The sequence below is a fragment of the Microcaecilia unicolor genome, chromosome 2, assembly GCF_901765095.1.
Source record: "Microcaecilia unicolor chromosome 2, aMicUni1.1, whole genome shotgun sequence".
Lineage (NCBI taxonomy): Eukaryota > Metazoa > Chordata > Amphibia > Gymnophiona > Siphonopidae > Microcaecilia > Microcaecilia unicolor.
This window is the reverse complement of record NC_044032.1, coordinates 323,184,470-323,205,204: the sequence shown is the minus strand read 5'-3', so window position 1 is coordinate 323,205,204 and position 20,735 is coordinate 323,184,470. Positions and strand designations below refer to the sequence as shown.

The window sequence follows — 20,735 nt, the reverse complement described above, 5'->3', positions numbered from 1 at the left end:
AGATGAGCATCTTGCTTGTTTTGATAATATGGGTTTCCCCGCTCCTCTATCAGGATGTTTTGCGAGGATGTCCTCAGCAAAACTTGGGCATCCCTTTTGATTATGCCACTCTATATGTTTTTGCCTCATAGTCTTTGCCTTCCTTATCAGGACTTTGCATTTGAATTGCCATTCCTTATGCTGTTTCCTATTATTTTCATTCTGATCCTTTTTCCATTTTCTGAAGGATTTTCTTTTATCTCTAATAACTTCCATCACCTCACTTTTTAACCATGCCGGCTGCCGTTTGTACCTTTGATTTCCTTACCATCCTTGATTTATGGACAATGAATTTCTATCTGGTTACTTGAAAGTTCTTATAAGTACATCTTTCACCTATTTGTGCTGTCACTTGTTGGAATTTTCTCTCTTTCATATCTTCCCTGTGTGAATTTTCTTTTACACTATTGGAAGAGTTTCTATACTTGTGCACTTTTCTCCTATCCAAAACAAACTGGAATTTCTTTGTAGGTTGGTTGTGACATCTTTTAAGCACTTGAAGATCATAGCAAACTTCTCATCCTCTAGAAGTTCTTTCTGATGTTTATATGTAAGGAACCTTGTTTGTATGCAGGAACCCTCTGTTTTTTTCAAATTCTCTTACCAAATGGATAATGCCTTCAACCTCCTTTGTTTCATGCTGAGAAAGGAAAAACATTTTTTTTTCTTTTCTATCCTATATTTTCCTTTTTCGGTGCTTTTTCTTCAAGGAAGAGTGAAATCTACCTCATTTTTAGTAGTGCTTCTTCTGAAGTTTGCTAACTCCTTCCCAAGCATTTTTCTCTATAATGGATGAAATTCAAAGCAAAGTTTCTGATATGTCTATACTGTTTTGCATATACTTATTCAGCACTTGAGATGTGTTAATCTGAGTTTTTGAGGTCTCACTCACGTGGGACACTGCTTTCCACAGGTTCTGGATTGGTCTGAGGATGCTAAGGAAGCTGAAACTAGTATTACCTGCTAATTTTTTTTTCTTTGTCCTACGAGACCAGTCTAAATTCCCTCCTTAGTATCTCAGAAGCTACACCTTTTAGGTTCTGGACTGAACAGGCCAATTGGGCCACTAACTCAGGTCTAACCCCTTCTCAGAATAAATCAAGGTATCTACGAGTGAGAAAAATGTTAAATACTTGGAGTCCCTTCTCTCTTACTCTTCCCTTGTTTTCCCCTTGTGGCTGAAGATATATACTATTGGTATGACAATTTTCTTGAAAGAAGAAATTTGTACCATTGATTTGCCATTTGAAATACTGATGACATTATGCTGCATGGTACCCTTACAGGTTGAAGCAAGCAGAAATTTTATTTTTGTCTCATATTCTGGTCAGTGGACATAACCCACAGGTTCTGGACTGGTCTGGTGGGACTAAAGGAAAGAAAATTTGCAAGTAAGACTTAATTTCTCTATGTGAGATTTATTTTTCCTGAATTTTCTTTTTAATTTTGAAGATAAGGTTTTGGTGACGGCCTTTCAGCAGTCTGTGGTTCCTCCTCCAATGTGCACCTTCCACCTTCAGCTGTCGCACCCAGTGAATCAAGTTGCATTCCTCCAAAGTCTCCAGAGGAGTAATGATGTGGCTGTACTTGATACAAGCAATAGAATTTCCATTTACAGATACGGTGAGTGAGCTTGTGCCTTGGCCTTAGATAAGATTAGAAAAAGTACATTTGAGGTGAGCAAGTGGCTTATGAGAGGATATTTGTGATAATTTTAATAATAATAATATTTATTCTTCTATTCCATGTATACTAAAACTGGTTCAACGCAGATCACAGCACCTAAGAAACCAGGTACAGCCCGGGAAATACATTAGATATTACGTAACACAATTTTTTCCATAAAAGAACAAAATTACACGGCACTAATAAAACTTAGTTATAAACAACATTACTGTGTAGCAAATCTTTGAAACAAAAAAGTCTTTAAGGACTTTCTAAGAGATTTATAATCTGTAATAAACCATAGCTCAATTAGAAGAATCTTCCAGAGTTTTACTGCTTGAAAAGAGGAGGAGGATTCAAACAAACGAGACAGTTTCAACCCTCTAGGACTAGGGAAAACAGAAGGGTTTAACTGTCTCAGTGACTGGATTTTTACCGAAGAAACAAATTCAGATAGAATACATGGTGCTACATCATCCAAAATCTTATACAGAATGCAATAAATCTTAAGAATCACCCTAGTCTCTACCAGAAGCCAGCAAAGGCATAATATAAGTACATAAGCAGCGCCATACTGGGAAAAGACCAAGGGTCCATCAAGCCTAGCATCCTGTCTCTGACAGCGGCCAATCCAGGCTTCAAGAACCCGGCAACCCCCCCCCCCCCCCCCAAAAAAAAAAAAATAAAAATTTAATAATGTTCAGTGGACTTTTCCCTCAGGAATCTGTCCAAACCCCCTTTAAATTCCTTAAGGCCAGCTGCTGTCACTACATTCTCCGGCAACGAGTTCCAGAGTCTAACTACACGCTGAGTAAAGAAAAACTTTTTCCTATTTGTTTTAAATCTTCCATATCCTACCATATAAATATTAGGGCTGTACATTTAACACGTTAATAACGTGGCTAAGGTGCTTAATGCTTAACTAGCTTTACTGCATTCCTCTGTCTCCCCATCCCCAGTATCCAGCTTTGCCCTGTCTTGTCTCCTCCCTTCCTTCTCCCCCTCCCTCTGGCTTACTCATTTTTAGATGGTCTGGAGCTCATGCGCCGATCCCCTGCTTCTTTCTTCACCGTGACTGTAGCAGCAGCAAGCAAAAGACAGGTGCAAGGACTTTTCCCTCTGTGTGCTGCCGCTAGCTCTGCCGGACCCAGAAACAGGAAGCTAGCTATAGATAGTCTGGAGCTCGTGCTCCGATCCTCTGCTTCTCTCTTCACTGTGGCTGTAGCATTAGCAAGCAAAAGACAGGTGCAGGGATGTTCCCCTCTGCGTGCTGCCGCTGGCTCTGCTGGACCAGAAACAGGAAGTATGTAACTTCCTATTTCTGGGTCTGGCAGAGCCAGCAGTAGCATGCAGAGGGGAGCGTTCCTGTGCCTGTCTTTTTGCTTGCTGCTGCTACACCCACAGTGAAGAGAGAAGCAGGGGATAGGTGCACGTGCTCCAGACCATCTACTACTTATTATTTATCATTTCTAAAGTGCTACTAGACGTACGCAGTGCTGTACACTTGAACATGAAGAGACAGTCCCTGCTTGACAGAGCTTACAATCTAATTAGGACAGACAAACAGGACAAACAAGAGATAAACGAGTAAGCCGGTGGGAGGGGGAGAGGACAGGGAGACTGGGCAAAGCTGGAGCAGGGGGAGGAGACAGCAACTCAGGATATGGAGGATTAGGAAAAATAGGGCAACACAGGATATGGGGATGAGGTGAGACAGGGCAGTGCACACTATGGGGAGAGGAAAAGATAGGGCAATGCAGGATATAGGGGAGACAAGGCAATAATAGATGGTTGAGGGTGGGGAGAGAGAGGTGGGGCAGTGAGGGATGATGGCTTTGTTTTTTGGTAGTGGGGAAAGGAAGAGAGACTGAGTGATGGTGGATGGTTGGGTGGGGGGACCGAGAGACAGAGTAATGTTGGATGGTGGTGATGTATAAGAGAGAAGAGATGGGTGATACTGAACAGTGAGGGGGGGAAGAGACAGAGAGGTGATGCTGGATAGTGAGAGGAATGAGAGTGAGATGGGTCGATGGTAGATGATGGAGAGAGGAGGAATGCTGGATGGTTGGGGAAAGAGGGAAGAGAGGAGCAATGCTTTAGGTTGGGAAAGAGGGAAAAGAAGGAGTGAAAGGGGTGATGCTGGATGGCGGGGGGGGGGGGGGATAGATGTGGAAATGGGGGATGAAAGAAAAAAATAAAGGAGATGGTGGACATGAACAGAAGGTAGGAGAAGGGAAGAGAGGGGAATTGCACATAGATGACAGGGAAAGGAAGAGAAGAGAGAGAGAAGGATTTTCAGCCCATGGATGGAGGGAAAGGGAAGAGTTGGAAACTAGAACGACATGAGAAGGATGCTGAAAACTGGAAGAAACTTGGATGTGAAAGATGGATATAGGGCAGGGAGTGAAGGAGAATGGAGGAGAGAAAAGATAGTGAATGGACAGGAGGTCTTGGAAACAGAGTTCAGAGCACAAAGATTAGGGAACAAGATGATTAGAAAAGTAAAATTACCAGACCACAAAGGTAAGAAAAATGATTTTATTTTCAGTTTAGTAATTGAAACATGTCAGTTAGAAACATAGAAACATGACGGCAGATAAAGGCCATATGACTCATCCAGTCTGCCCGTCCTCTGTAACCCCCAGTTGTACCTGTTTCTAAGCGATCCCACATGCTTATCCCATGCCTTTTTAAATTCTGGAACAGTCCTAGACTCCACCACCTCCACCGGGAGGCCATTCCACGCCTCCACTCAGTTCTGATACTTCTTGCTGTCTATATTTTTGTACAGAACAGGAGGAAATATGAGTGGGGATGTTTTACGCGATTAATTGCGCGATCAAGAATTTTGTGTGGTTAAACCTTTTCATCTATGAACAGCCCTAATAAATATAGAAACAAGATCAGATTTTGATGATGAAAAAAATCAACCTGACTGCTGTATTCTGTATTGTCTCTAGTTTTTTAGAAATACCTTTAGAACAACGTAAATAAATCACATTGCAATAAAAGGAGCGACTGAACAAACAGTCTGAAATGAGCAATATCAAAATACGTACAAATTCTATGTAATTTCCTCATTAAAAGAAAGATTTCTAAACTATAGAATTAATTTGAACTTCTAATATACCACAAGGACCCATAACAGGAACTGCAAGTCACCATCACTTAAAATTCTGAATGTTCTCTCCCTATGCCTTATCGCTTATCCCTTTACATAAGACCAACTACATCTTTACCCTGAAAATTGTTTATCTGTTTAATCTACTATACCTCAATATTCTTAATGTAATACCAATTGTATCTTCCATTCTGAAATGTCGATCTATCATGACATCCATATAACTTACCATGTCATCCATGTACACTATGAAATGACAACTATACCTTTTACTCTGGAATGGCAATTGCCATGAAGGAACACTGTAAGCCACATTGAGCCTGCAAATAGGTGGGAAAATGTGGGATACAAATGCAGCAAATAAATAAATAAATAATGACATAAGTATTGCCATACTGGGACAGACTGAAGGTCCATCAAGCCCAGCATTATGTTTCCAGCAGTGGGCAAACCAGGTTACAAGTGCCTGGCAAGATTCCAAAACAGTACATTTTATGCTTCTTAGCCTAGAAAGAAGCAGTGGATTTTCCCTGTCCATTTAAATAATGGTCTGTGATAATGTTTAATTGATCATCATTCCTAAAATTCTAATTGATGGTGAAAAAACAAACTCTAAATTATTAAGCATTCTTATGAACATGAATTTTATTTTTTCATTATTGAATTTCAGACGATGTTGCAACATCCAGTCATTTATTAGCTGCATTCCATTTTTAATAGTTTTCTTTAGTGACCTCAGAAGATGATTGAATTGTAACTATCACAGTAATATCTGAATATCAAGTTTCAAGTTTATTCAGAATGTTCTACCCTGCCTATGGAAAAACCATTGAGTCGGCTTACAAGCAAAGGGCCCTGTTTACTAAGCTGCGCTATAGGCACGTTAGCATTTTTAGTGCGTGCTAGGAATGTATGGGTGTCTCTGGCATTAGCATGTGCTAATTTTTAGCACGCCTAAAAACGCTAGCACACCTTAGTAAACAGGGCCCTAAGTTAAAGGAGGGAAGTACACTATAAACAATAGGAAGGTGGTAGAACTACAATATAAATAGGAAAGGGGGAGGGCTCAGAGAAAGAAAGGGATGTTGCACATGTATTCAGAGTCTCAGCGGAATACAGTGGATCCCAGCCCCCTCCAGAATGAACCCAAGAGAATGGATAATTACATTGAAAAGAATTGGTGAGAGTGGGGAGCCTTGGGCACTCCATAGCCTAACCTGATATAATATTCATCTTTACCTTATAAGTCCTAGACTGTTGCCACTGCAATAGTGAGCCCTTGCGCCTTGACAGAGTGCGGAGGATCCTTGAAGCTCTGGACAACCCCTAGCTTCACCTGGGAAGCGACCATCGTTCCCCGGGAGTTGAGCCCCCAGGTGCAGGTGGCCACTAGGACTTCCGGATACTGTCGGGGTCGGACGGCCACCAGCCGTGGCAGGCAGGACTAGAACAGATCCGGAACACAGATCGGGCAGGCCGCAAGCAGAGAACAGTCAGGTTCAATCCACAGAGCAGGCAGCAAGCAGAGAGTGGTCAGATTCAATCCACAGGTCAGGGCAGGCAGCAAGCAGAGAATGGTCAGGTTCAATCCAAGTCAGCATCAACAGGAAAACCGGCAGAAGAACGCTCAATCACCAGCACCAAACCTGTAACAAGATAGAAGCCGAAGCAAGGATGGAGTCCCAGGCCAGCTCTTAAATAGGTCTCCAATCAGAGGAACCTGGCCTCAGCTGAGAGGCGAGAGATCTCATAGGGCACGCCCAAAAGACATTCAAGATGGCTGCCTCCTAGATGAGCTACCGAAGATGGCTGCTCCTCAAACGATCCTCCCAAGATGGCTGCCCTTCAGATGCTCTACCCAAAATGGTTGCTGCTTAGATGATCTTTCCAATATGGCCGCTGCCCGAGGAGCAAGGTAGGGATGCAACATAGACAAAAAGCCTCAGAACTAGTTTAACACCTTACCAGAAATCCCAGTTTTGAGTACTCTCAATAAAATGTTATGATCCACTAGATCAAATACTGATGAAAAATCAAATTGCATTATTGCAACCTCTTCAAGATGGAACCATCTACAATTTCAGTACTATAATCTGAAATCCAGATTGTGAACTGTGTAAGATGTTAAAATGTTCCAAGTAAAATAACTGAGCAGCAACCACTCCTTCCAGGATCTTGATAAACAGGGGAATGGACACAACAGGCCTATAGTTTGACAATATTGAGGGGAGTTCCTTAGCATCCTTAATAATAGATGGAAAATCTAACAATAAATCTTTGAATTCAGCTGGGACAGTTTTCATCATATATTTATTTGTTGCATTTGTATCCCACATTTTCCCACTTCTTTGCAGGCTCAATGTGGTTTACATTGTTCTGTCATGGCAATCACCATTCCAGAGTGAGAGATGTAAGTGGTATTACATAGAGAACATGAATGACAAAATAAAATTAAGCAAACATGTATAAAGAGATCATATTCGGAATAAGAGATAAAGTGGTAATGTGTTAAAGGTCATATGAAGGATCGTTGCGGTATGCCTTGTTGAAGAGACAGGTTTTCAGTGATTTCCGAAAGTTGGTTAGGTCGCGCTGGTTTTTCACGTCAAGTGGTAATGCATTCCATAGCTACGTGCCTATGTAGGAAAAGCTGGACAGACACCTAATATGCAAAACGATGTTCATATCTTGAGAACAAATGATTCAGTTCTGACCTACAGAACAGGAGCAAACTCTCTCAAGCTCCTTTCTGTTGGAGAAGAATTGAATGGAGGCAAAAAATTAGTAGGTATAATATATTCATTATAAAACATTTGGGTTTTTATTTGTTTTTTATTTTCAAAAATATTTGTTAACTGATTAGCACTAGGGACCATATTTGTATTAGATGTGGCCAGTGGCATCGCGAGGGCAGCTGACACCCTGGGCGGGTCGCCGCTGCGCACCCCCACCCCCCGGGTGCAGCGCGGCGCACCCTCCCCCTCCGGAGCGCAACCCCCCCCCCCCCCCCGAGAACATACCTGGAAGGCGGTGAGGGGCGGGCAGGAGAGCCAATTCGCCGAGTGCACGCTGCTAGGGGGTGTCGGCGCCTCGCTGGTTCCCTGCTCTTTCTGCCCCGGAACAGCAAGTAACCTGTTCCGGGGCAGAGAGAGCAAGGAACCAGCGAGGTGCCGACACCCCCCAGCGGCGTGCACCCAGGGCAGACTGCCCCACCGCCCCCCCCCCCCCTTCCTATGCCACTGGAGGTTCCGAGGGATTGGAGAACGGCGGATGTGGTCCCTCTTCACAAAAGTGGTGATAGGGAAGAAGCTGGAAACTACAGGCCGGTAAGCCTCACTTCGGTAATTGGAAAAGTAATGGAGGCGATGCTGAAGGAAAGGATAGTGAATTTCCTGAAAGCCAATGTTGCAAGATCCGAGACAACATGGTTTTACCAAAGGGAAATCGTGCCAAACGAATCTCATTGAATTCTTTGATTGGGTGACAGGAGAATTGAATCAGGGACGAGCTATGGACGTAATCTACTTAGATTTCAGCAAAGCTTTTGACACGGTTCCCCACAGGAGGCTTTTAAATAAACTGGATGGGCTGAAGATAGGACCCGAAGTGGTGAACTGGATTAGGAACTGGTTGACGGACAGACGCCAGAGGGTGGTGGTGAATGGAATTCGCTCGGAGTGAAAGGTGAGTAGTGGAGTGCCTCAAGGATCGGTGCTGGGGCCGATTCTGTTCAATATATTTGTGAGTGACATTGCCGAAGGGTTAGAAGGCAAAGTTTGCCTATTTGCGGATGATACTAAGATCTGTAACAGAGTGGACACCCCGGAGGGAGTGGAAAACATGAAAAAGGACCTACGGAAGCTAGAAGAATGGTCTAAGGTTTGGCAATTAAAATTCAATGCGAAGAAATGCAAAGTGATGCACTTAGGGAGTAGAAATCCACGGGAGACATATGTGTTAGGCGGGGAGAGTCTGATAGGTACGGATGGGGAGAGGGATCTTGGGGTGATAGTATCTGAGGATTTGAAGGCGACGAAACAGTGTGACAAGGCGGTGGCCGTAGCTAGAAGGTTGTTAGGCTGTATAGAGAGAGGTGTGACCAGCAGAAGAAAGGGGGTGTTGATGCCCCTGTATAAGTCGTTGGTGAGGCCCCACCTGGAGTATTGTGTTCAGTTCTGGAGGCTGTATCTTGTTAAGGATGTAAAAAAGAATTGAAGCGGTGCAAAGAAAAGCTACGAGAATGGTATGGGATTTGCGTTACAAGACGTATGAGGAGAGACTTGCTGAACAAAGCATGTATACTCTGGAGGAAAGGAGAAACAGGGGTGATATGATACAGACGTTCAAATATTTGAAAGGTATCAATCTGCAAACTAACCTTTTCCGGCGATGCGAAGGCAGTAGAACGAGAGGACATGAAATGAGATTGAAGGGGGGCAGACTGAAGAAAAATGTCAGGAAGTATTTTTTCACGGAGAGAGTAGTGGATGCTTGGAATGCCCTCTCGCGGGAGGTGGTGGAAACGAAAACGGTAACGGAATTCAAACATGCGTGGGATAAACATAAAGGAATCCTGCTCAGAAGGAATGGATCCTAAAGAGCTTAGACGAGATTGGGTGGCAAAGCCGGTGGCGGGAGACGAAGATGGTGCTGGGCAGACTTATACGGTCTGTGCCAGAACTGGTGGTGGGAGGCGGGGCTGGTGGTTGGGAGGCGGGGATAGTGCTGGGCAGACTTATACGGTCTGTGCCCTGAAAAGGACAGGTACAAATCAAGGTAAGGTATACACAAAAAGTAGCACATGTGAGTTTATCTTGTTGGGCAGACTGGATGGACCGTGCAGGTCTTTTTCTGCCGTCATCTACTATGTTACTATTTTGAGTCAGCTGGGGAAAAAAAATCTGAAACAATTTCTTAACATCAAGATTTCCTTACCAATTTTGAATAATACTCCTCCCTTTAATTTTTGTTTATATTACGAAATAGCCTGTCTCCACAAAAGATTTATGAGTCCTATTTTTATTCCACTTTCTAATGTGACAGGTCTGTTTGAATAATAGAAGGTCAGGGTAATATTGAGCCCACTGCAGTCTTCTTTCTTTTTTTTTTTTTTTTAGGTTGGTCTCTGCAGGTAACAACAAAAAAATAAAAATCTGGATATACAGCAGCAATATCCAGATAGCGGCTGCAGCTTAATATCTGGACATTGGATTGCGGTGATATTCAGCCGCTATCTGGATATCTATGTTTCAACAGTTTTTTATTGATGACAAAACAAGCAAACATCTCCAGCAATTGAAATGTGCAGAAAGTCAAACATCAAAATTGGATCAACAAAGACATAGTATTAACGTCAGTCATCAAACTTTATCATTTATCTCCCCCTCCCCCTTAATATAATATAATACATCAGTGCTTCTCCCCCATTACCAACCCTTAACATTCTCCTCCCCGCCCTACCTTACCCCACTCACCCCCTGACTACCAAGGTAGATGTTCGTCCAACCAATTATAAGAGCGCTTTGCCCTAGTATATATGTCATTCCACTATGTGTCAACTTCTAAGTGTTGGCAGCAGTAAATTCCAGATGGGGGGCCCTTTTTTTCTTAGGACCCCTCAATCCTCTGCTCAGCCGACCAGTGTGGAGATGCCATTGATTAATCAAAGAACGATCCCTAACGCGCCCCTCAGATGAACATATGTCTCCATGCATTTAACTGGTATGATAAGATAAGGTCTCGATTCCCCCCAGAACGCTAGTCCCCCCCCTCCCTCTCATTCACTCCACATTCATCCTAAAACATTCAACACCTGGCTTCTGGACCTTGGTGCAATGATGTTTAGATAAGCTCCCCACACTCTAATGAACAGCTTCCTTCTTTTTTCAGAATAGCAGGCCCCGTGTGCTTCCCATAGCATCAGTGCATGCAGTTTATTCCTCCAATACCAATAGGATGGAGGGGTGCTAGAAATCCAATGATTGAGTATACATTTTTTCCCCAGGATGCAGGACTTACTGAGAAACAATTTCTCCTCTCGATTCCCCATTATCCACACCGCTCCCGAGCTGAACAGTGCTTGATCGAAGGAGATGGTTATTCGCCGCCCTAGGGTCTCCGGTAAAAATCGGGCAAGAGCTGCCCAGAACTTCAAAATGGCCCCACACTGCCACATCCCATGTGTCAAAGACGGCATGTTCGCCCCACATTTCCTGCTTTTATCCGAGTCTTCTACCCCTGCTCGCCATGCCTGTTTGCCCGAAAAATAGGCCCTGTGTATTGATATGAAGTGGCATCCTGCAACTCCGCACTGTGTACTACCCCTGGGATTCCTTTGAGTGCTGTTAGGACATTCCCTTCTGATGTTCCTCCCTGTTTCCTTCCTCCAGCGTTCGACCACCTCACTGACATCCCTTTTAGGCTTAAACTCTCTCAGAGCCTTATGGAACCATGATATTGATACCTGCCCCGCTGCATCCCCTGCTAGAAATTCCCTAACTTTCCCCCCAAATTCCGTCAACAGAGTGGACTGGGGCAGTCCCCTGATGTAATGCGCCAGCTGCATATATGCCAGTTCCGTCATAGGCCTCCCACATATCTCCCAGAGAACTCCGCATATGGCATCACCTTCCCATTGGATTGAACAAAGTGTTCCAGCAGTGACACGCCCCGCCTCTCCAGGTCTCTAAAGACACGATTATCTCTTCCCGCCGGGAAGTCTGCATTCCCCGCAATTGACAGTAACCCATTACTCTCCGGATTCTGCCCCCAATATCTTAACAGAACCCTCCAGGCGTATCGCATGGGCTTTAAAAGCACACTATCTTTTACCTGCTTTGGGAGTCCCCCACTCTTCGCATGCAGTAAATAACTCATAGACCATGGCTTAAAGTAAACTTGTTCCCATCCGATATCTGTATAGGTGGATGTCCAGGTTCCAGTCCCTTAAGTGTCTTAACAAACAAGCCTGATTGTAATCGCTCATCTCAGGCATGCCCAAACCACCCCTCACCTGGGCTCCAGACAAGTGGTGCCATCGCATTTTCGGTTTTCTTCCAGCCCAGCAGAACCACACCACGTGTCTCTGTAGTGCCCTCAGGTCTTTCCTCAAAAGTCTGAGAGGCAGGGCCTGTAGCACATAGAGAGCCACCTCGGGAATATGATCATACGATATAAGTGTATTCTACCCATAAAAGATAACGGTAGCGAGGCCCACGCAGATAGCTGTTCTTTAGTGTCTCTGAGCAACTGGGGGATATTATAACTATACAGTTGCATCGGGTTAAGCGGCATCTGCACCCCTAGATATTTGAATGCTTCTTTCGCTTTCCGCATTGGAAATTGATCCCAAACTGTTTGTCTCACCCCCTCACTTGCCAAAGCCTCCGATTTTACTAAGTCGAGTTTGAACCCCGAGAAATCTCCATATTCTCGTAGACTTTCCATTAAGTATCGCAATGACGTCTGGGGGTCTGTGATCAGAACCAACAGATCATCTGCAAAGGCCGCTGTTTTAAACTCTCTACCCTGGGTACTCACTCCTTTTATGTCCACATTCCTCCTTAATTCCCTCAATAGTGGATCTAATGTCAGTACAAATAAGAGAGGTGATAAGGGGCACCCGTGTCTGGTTCCCCGACCAATAGAAAACCATTCTGAACACAGCCCATTGACACTGATTCGCGCCGTGGGTCCATTATAGAGTGTCGCCACAGCATCCGCAAAGAACCCATCGATACCATATGCCCGTAGTACCTCAAACAAGAACTCCCAGTCCACTCTATCGAAGGCCTTCTCCGCATCAAAACTGATTAGCATAGCTTCTTGGCTTTCCCTCTTTACCCATTCCAATGTCCCCAGGATCCTTCTAATGTTCTTTGCAATTTTCCTTTCTCTAACAAAACCCACCTGGGTCTCCTCGAGCAGAGTCGGTAGAAACCAAGATAGCCGGTTTGCCAAGATCCTAGCCAATAACTTGGTCTCTGTGTTCAATAGTGAAATGGGCATATAGGATTCCGGGATGTGTGCTGGTTTACCCGGCTTTAATAGTACTGTGATATGAGCCTGGTTCAGATGCGCTGACATCCTTCTCTCTCGGATCAGGACATTAAAGATCTCTGAGAGTACCTTGCCTATTTCTGATCTAAGCAGCTTATAAAATTCATTTCAGAGTCCATCAGGTCCAGGTGCCTTGCCTAGGGGGCTCTGCTTTATCACCCAATCTACCTCATCCTCCGTTACGGGTGCGTTTAGGATATGCACCTCTTCTCTGTCCAGGCGAGGTAAGTTCTACATTGGCCAGGTAAGCCTTGCTAGGTGTTACAATCTCTCCCTGTGGCTTATATAATTTTTAAACACTCCAGCTACATCTCTATCAGTATGCACCCAAACCCCCTGTGTGTTTGTCATTGTAAGTATCTTCTGAGGACCCTCCCTTCTGTTTATGAGCCTCGCTAGAAATCTTCCCCCCTTGTTGGCAAATCGATAAAGCTGATACTTATAGTATAGTAACATAGTAGATGATGGCAGAAAAAGACCTGCATGGTCCATCCAGTATGCTGCTGATTTCTGCGCGTTGTGGTGTAGGAGCTCATTAAGCGCCTGTTGTGTCTTTAATAGCTGGGACCACAGCTCCTGCGAGTGTGCCTTTCCATATTGCCTCCTTAATGCTGTCACCTTCCTCTCCAGTCGCATCACCTCCCTCTGTCTCACCTTTTTCCTAAAGCTCGTATATGCTATAATCTCTCCTCTGAGGACCGCTTTAGCAGTCTCCCAAAAGAGCACTGGATCGTCCCTATGGCCCGCATTATCCTCTTGAAAGTTAGCTCAACATGTCTTCAGGTGAGGTATAAACTGATTATCTCTATAGAGGTATGCGGGAAAGTGCCATATGAAATCTCCCCGCTCCTCCCTGTCCAAACATAATCCCAGGGATACCCATGCATGGTCAGATATTGCTATGGGACCTATTGTGGCTTCCGTTACCCGGGCAAATACATCCTTAGCTGCTAGTATGTAATCGATACGGGAGAGCGTAGAGTGTTCGCGTGAGAGGTGCGTATAGTCCTGATCCAGCAGATGCAAGGTTCTCCAAACGTCCACCACATCCAGGGCCTCCTCTAACATCCCAAGACCTCTCAAAGTTCTGGACAACTCCTGTGCTGTTGGTTGTGATTGATCCATTTTTGGGTCCATGACCTCATTGAAATCCCCTCCCATTACCACCGGCCCCTTGCCCATGTCTCGCATCCTGCAGAGAAGTTGCCTATAAAACTGCTTCTCAGATTTGTTAGGTGCATAAATGTTGCATAACAGGAAAGGGTGTCTGTCTAGTTCAACCGACACCAATACAAACCTCCCCCTTTTATCCCAAATTGTTTTTTTAATTTGCACATGGATTCCCTTCCGGAACAGGATAATCACCCCCCCTTTCCCATCTACAGCTGGGGATTCCACAACTTTACCCACCCACCAACGTCTCAACTTCTCGTGTTCAGCCTTAGATAAGTGCGTTTCTTGGAGAAAAGCTACTGCTGTTTTCTGTTCATTAAGTACTTTAAAAATTTTATATCTTTTGATGGGGGAGTGTATACCCCCTACATACCAGGTTATGATTTTTAACACTGACATCCCCCCACCATATCCCACGCTCTTGACAGTTGTTTCTGTAACTCACTCCCCCAGAGGGTGTCCCAGCCTCCACCCCCCAGGTATACTTCCCAGCCTCGCACCGCTACTTTTCTATGTTTGAAGCCAACCATTCTTCCTCTCCACACTCTCACATCTTGCACCCACATTCGTACCCCTATCTCCCCCCTCCCCACTCAATCTCCCCTCCCCTCTCCTCCCAACCCCCTTCCCTCATACGTTACCCCTTCCATGCCCATTGGCAATTGAACTTCCCTCTCAGGGCGTGGGACTTCTTTAATGTCTGCGAGGGCCCAACCCCTCTCTCTGTCCTGGTCACTTGACCTTTCTCTTTCAGGAGTTCAAGTATGCATGTACTACATCCGCATTCCAAGCTAGCACCAACGGGTGCAACATCCAAACGAAAGTCTCCACTCTGACGCTTCTCCCGCCAACAATGCTCCCTGCAATCCGCCAACTCTGCAATATCGCTGTGCTTCAGCCGTTGTTTTGCCCACGTGCTCCATCCGCAGCCCCAAGCAGCTTATCCACATGTTCCTTCGCTGCTTTAAAAGAGTCAAAATACAATACTTGCCCATTGCTGATCACTTTCAGACGGGCCGGATACAATAGGCTAAACTTATATTTGAGCCCAAACAATTTGGAACAAAGAGGAGCAAACTCCTTTCTGGCCGCTGATACTTTTAGCGAATAGTCCTGGAAACACAGGATTCTTCTTCCTTGGTATTCCAGCTGTTTCCCAGCTCTCAGCTTTTGTAAAATTTCCACTTTATGGGAATAGTTCAGGATCTTTAATATAGCCTCCCTTGGTCTGTCCGCATTATCTCTTCGTGGACCTAGCCTGTGGGCTCGTTCGATTTTCAGCCTGCCCTCCAGACCTGGTTCCTCCAGCGGTTCCGGGATCCATTTTTCTAAAAAGGCGCCAAGATTTTTTTCCGGCAGGGCCTCCGGCAAACCCACTAACCATAAATTGTTACTCCTAGAATGATTTTCTAGGTCCTCCAGCCTCGATTCTAAGTCTGATAACCGGGACTCATGCTTGGGCTGCACCTCTGCTAGTTTCCGTATTTCATCCTCCGCTTGCCCCAATCGCTGCTGTGCCTCGTGCAGATCTGCTACCAGCGCTGTATGCCGCTCTTCCATCCCGTCTAGTTTGTCAAGGATGAGCTGTAACTTCTGCCCCACCGTTTGCTCTACCGCCAATTTGACTTCCTCCGTGATTTCGGCTGCCCACAAGGAGCTTGGTGATGGGGAGTCTGGAGCACTTTTGTCCGCCATCTTGGCATCCAAGATTCGCGCTCTCTCCTTGGGCTCTTTCCGCCCTGTTTTTGCCGCCATCCAGCACTTTTCTGTTTTCCTTTGTGGAGCTTGGTATGTGCGCTTTCTCTCTCGGAGCCTTCCGTGTATTTTTTATTGATTTCGGACGCCGTTTGCTAGTGCGGGTTATTTAGTGTCCTGGAGCAGTGCGGTCTTCCGACTCACCGCTTCATTCCCCAACCAGAAGTTCTCCTATCTGGATATCTAATCAGTATACGCTTAGGACGGCCTTTTGTTTTCTGTCGAAAGTTATGCAGATAGTTATCTGAATACTGCTGGCTGTTCCCCGGCAATGCCCACAGATTGTCCTGGTACGATCTAGATGATGCTGAAGCAGTTGGAGGAAATATTCAGTGGCAATATCTGGGTAGTATTGCTGAATATTGGGATCATCAGCATTTATCTGGCTAGCAGGACCTGCTAACTGGTAAGCCCTTTTCCTTAGTGTCCCACAGATCAGTCCAGAACTTGTGAGTTATGTCCATCTACCAGTTGATGGAGATAGAGAAAGTAGATCTGTATGATTCACCCACAAAGAGGACCATACAGCTGTAGAACACTCAGTTTTTTCCTGTTTCCAGTTTCTACTGGTTCAGTTGAGTAAAACTTCTTTTCAGCAAAACAATGAAGTAAGGGGGGACCTTGTTAGGAGTTGAGGTACCGTCGGATTTGAAGAAGTGGTTATGTGCAGCTGGTTCCTGGATCTGATAGCTTTTCTGGTTACCAGTTGAGCGCTAGGAGTTTTTGTTTTTTTTTTTAAATTATAATTTTTAAATTTACAATTCAAGTGAAAACACTTGTCAAGAAATACAGATAAGCATATAATTTAACAGATAAATTTTTCAAGGCATATTTTAACAATCTTCTTTAGACCACAATTATTGTCGGGGGGAGTTTCATATTATTCCAGGAGAAAGAAAACTTTAAAGTAAAAATTAAACCAGCATATAGCTTTACACACCAATCCAGAAATCAAATTCAATTAACCCCACTTAGATACTAGGTTGCCAACAATTTCTTGTAATTCACAAATGTTTTTAAATGCTCAGGATTGAAGAAGATATATTTAAGCCCCAAATACTTTATCACACATTTGCAAGGGTAGTTCAGGTAAAAGGAGGCACCTATTTCTAAGACCTCCTTTCTTATTGCTAAAAATGCCCTTCTTCGTTCCTGGGTCTGTCTGGCAACATCTAAGTACATCCATATTTTCGCCCCACAAAACAGGGACTGTGCATTTCTAAAGAATAACCGTCTAACTGCTTCCAAATCCTGTTCAAAAATAAAAGAAACAATTAAGGTAGTTCTTTCAGAGTCCTCATTTAAAGAGGACTCTAAGATTTCAGTTAAATTCAAATTTTGTCCTTTCTTTTCTTTTTGTGACTCCATATCCATTCCTGGTTCACTTTTCTTTTTTTGTGGAAGATAGTAGATTTTATTTATCGGAATATGTTCTGGGGAATATTTCAAGACCTCTGTTAAGTATCTTTTAAATGCATCTAAAGGTGAAATTCCAACAGTTTGTGGAAAATTTAAAAAACGCAAATTCAATCTGCGGTTATAATTTTACAATTGTTCAAGCTTCCTATGAATTGCTGTATTATCTTTTATAATCGCATTAGAAGTTCCTTGGAATCTTTCCACTTCTTTTTTAAATTGATCCATTTGGTTTTTAGAGTCAATTTTTATGGTATCTATAGATTTAGAAAGATTGTCCACAGTACTCACGAGTGTTGACATACCATCAGTTGCGTTAGAAATCTTCGTATCTAGTTGTTGGAGAGCTTCCCATATGCTCTCAAGGGTAACAGTCTCAGGTTTTACCAAAGAAACTCTATGGGTTTGAAGACCCAGCGGTTTCAAACCTCCGTCGATTCGACTCCCATCCTGACCTCTAACTTGGGATACTACCTCGAGCACTTCCGGTTCGGGCGTCCCAACAGGAGAGAGAAGACCTTCGGGTGGAGACGGTACGTGGGGTTGCCGGGGCGAGAGAGTAACATCAAGTCCCAATTCTCGTAGTTCTCCCGACAATGAGACAGCAGGACAGCTCCCGGCTAATATTTCTGGCATTCGCTCGGTGAACCTCTCGATTGATGGCTGCGAAGGAGAAGAGGTCCTGACCGATGAGGTCCCGGTCTTTACCGCTCCTTTACGCTTTGTATGCGGCATAATGCTAAAGGTATATCTTGTTTATTCACTACCGTCGTTGTCGAGAGGTTTCCGCGCTAGGAGTTTTTGAAGTGTTTACTTCACCTGACGATTTCTCTGTTAGATGAGAATACTCAGGCCAGTCTGGGTCCCCTCTACCTCCCTTTCCCAACCAGCATGACATGATTCTGTTTCCAGAGAAACCACAAGTATAATTTCTTGTTCTTGTGTGATTAGCACTGTTTATCAGTAGGCAGTTTTACTCTGTTAAGGAGTCCTGGTTACTATTCACTTTAGGAATTTGTCTGTTCAGACATTTCAGGACTTTCCTGCTGTGAATGCTGCTCTTCGTTTTATTTATTTATGTATTTATTTATTTATTTTCATGAGCTGTTTATTCATTATCTGTGTCCCTCACCTATCACTTCTTTTCTTTCTCAGTGCATCAGCAGTGGCCATAGCAGTTTCTTCCTTCCGAATCTGCCTTCCATGGCTAGGCGGTTCCCCAGAGATCAGACCTACTTACCCACCCACCTGTAGGTCCCCCCTCTCCTGAGCCTATCTTATGATAACTCGTGGTTCAGTAGAAGGCTGATGATTTTATATCCATTTAAAGGGAAAAATTCACTTTAGTCCATTCCCAGTCTGCACCCTCTAAATTAAGCGCTTCAGTTTTGATTTTAAAACCTATCACAGCTCTATGTTATTTGTGATAAAATAACCAAGAGAAATATTGGGTTTTGATAATGTCAATATACCACAACATAGTAACATAGCAGATGACGGCAGAAAAAGACCTGCACAGTCCATCCAGTCTGCCCAACAAGATAAACTCATATGTGCTACTTTTTGTGTATACCCTACTTTGATTTGTACCTGTCCTCTTCAGGGCACAGACCGTATAAGTCTGCCCAGCACTATCCCTGCCTCCCAACCACCAGTCCCGCCTTTCACCACTGGCTCTGGCACAGACTGTATAAGTCTGCTCAGCACTATCCCCACCTCACAACCACCACCATTTTTCAAATGGAGTCGCTAGAGAGTGAGTGGGAATCCTTCCTGCCTGGGCTAATCCACTGGACCACCAGGTATCGTGAGGTAGGCTCTCAAGGGTGAGGGGGATCTCTGGAGGGAGGGGTCTGATTTTGGGGGTCGGATCCACATCTTCAGTTGCTACCTGGAAACTATGCATGTGCTGGCTGATTTTTTTACGGTAACCAACCCCTTCGACTGTACCGTATAATAATTTTACCATTGACAACGTGTCCTACCCCCTAGATACTATTCTTAAGGTACTGGGTGTATTAGACAGTCAGCTCATATTCGAGCCTCAGGTTTTCTCAGTAGTGAAAAAATCCTTCAGGTCCCTTTGAAAGCTGAGGAGAATTGGCTCATATTTCTCGCCTGACATATTTAGACTGCTAGTTCAATCCTTGGTTTTAACTCAATTCGATTACTGCAATTCTGTCTATACTGGATGTAAGGAGGGTGTCCTAAAATGGCTGCAGACGTCCCAAAATACAGCAGCTAGGTTTGTCCTCAAGGTATTGCGTTTTGATAGAGCCATTCCATTTTTATGCCCATTAAAGCCAGGTTTATTTTTAAATTGTGTTTTTGTCTTTCAAATATTGCATGACATTGGATTACATGCAGCCCTTAATAACTGTTCCCCTACGTAATATAACTTCATCTTCCAGGTCGCAAGAGTGAGCAGACTTTAGATACCAAGTTGCTAAGTGGTGGAATTCACTGTCAGTGGTCAGCCTGAAAACTTTCATCTTTGAGAGGTGTCTACCCATTGATGGAGTGTGTTAGATTGTAACTGGTCATCAATGGTTCTTCTGCCTCTTAAATTACTTTGAATATCAGGCTCAATGTCTTTTGGGTCAGCTGCCCCATGGAAGGGGAACTATACCCTGGGGAAGAGGGGAAATTCACCAGGACTGCTGCATAGAATAGTAAGCTTTGTGCACATTATGGTTAACTCTGAGGCAGTGGAAGGGGGGGGGGGGGGCGGTCCGCCCTGGGTGCACGCCGCTGGAGGGTGTCTGCTCCGCTGGTTCACTGCTCTCTCTGCCCCGGAACAGGTTACTTCCTGTTCCGGGGCAGAGAGAGCAGGGAACCAGCGGAGCCGATGCAGCTACCAGCGACGTGTACTCGCGGCGGAGCGGCCCTCCCGCCGACCCCCTTTGGTAAGAATGTAAGAATGGGCTCGAGGGGGGGTGCGCCGTGCTGCACCCGGGGGGGGGGGGAGGGTGTGCAGTGGCGAACCGCCCCGGGTGTCAGCCGCCCTCGCTACGGCACTGCTCTGAGGAGAACATTTTAGTAACTATGTAATTTGCACACTGAGCTATGGCGATTATATACACAGTTCTGTGTTTTGTTTTCCAGGTCATAGTGTAGTTAAGAATGAAATGGTAAAGGTTGAACCAGCTGGAGGAAGTGGATATAAACTGATTCCTGTAATGCCTTATCTGGAGAAGATATACAGGTAGGAAAACACCAATTAGGTTGTGAAGGATTCTTGGGCATCTGTCTATGGCCAAAATCTGTAGAGAGATGTTGGGATTTTTTAATTGCCTTTTTGCCACTTTGCAATATTCCAATTAAATATGTGCAAAAACAAACAAGCAAAATAAAAACCCTGCATAAATATATTCCATAGTCACTATTTAGAGTTCAGAATGTTACCTCTGCAATATTTTTTGTATACAGGCACATCACTATATATCTTAACAGCATTCTTAATGCCCTTCCCTCCCCCACCCCCACACTTCCCCTCTGTCTGATAATT

The 20,735-nt window shown here is 44.4% G+C and overlaps 1 protein-coding gene across 1 annotated transcript in view; it reads left to right on the top strand.

Annotated features, from left to right (window-relative positions):
* The window catches only part of ELP1 (elongator complex protein 1), a 1,128,708-nt gene that overhangs the window by 465,684 nt on the left and 642,289 nt on the right, over nucleotides 1-20,735 (top strand). Inside the window, 2 exon segments of the mRNA XM_030194341.1 lie at nucleotides 1,492-1,662; nucleotides 20,333-20,432. Coding sequence (XP_030050201.1) covers nucleotides 1,492-1,662; nucleotides 20,333-20,432 — 271 coding nt within the window.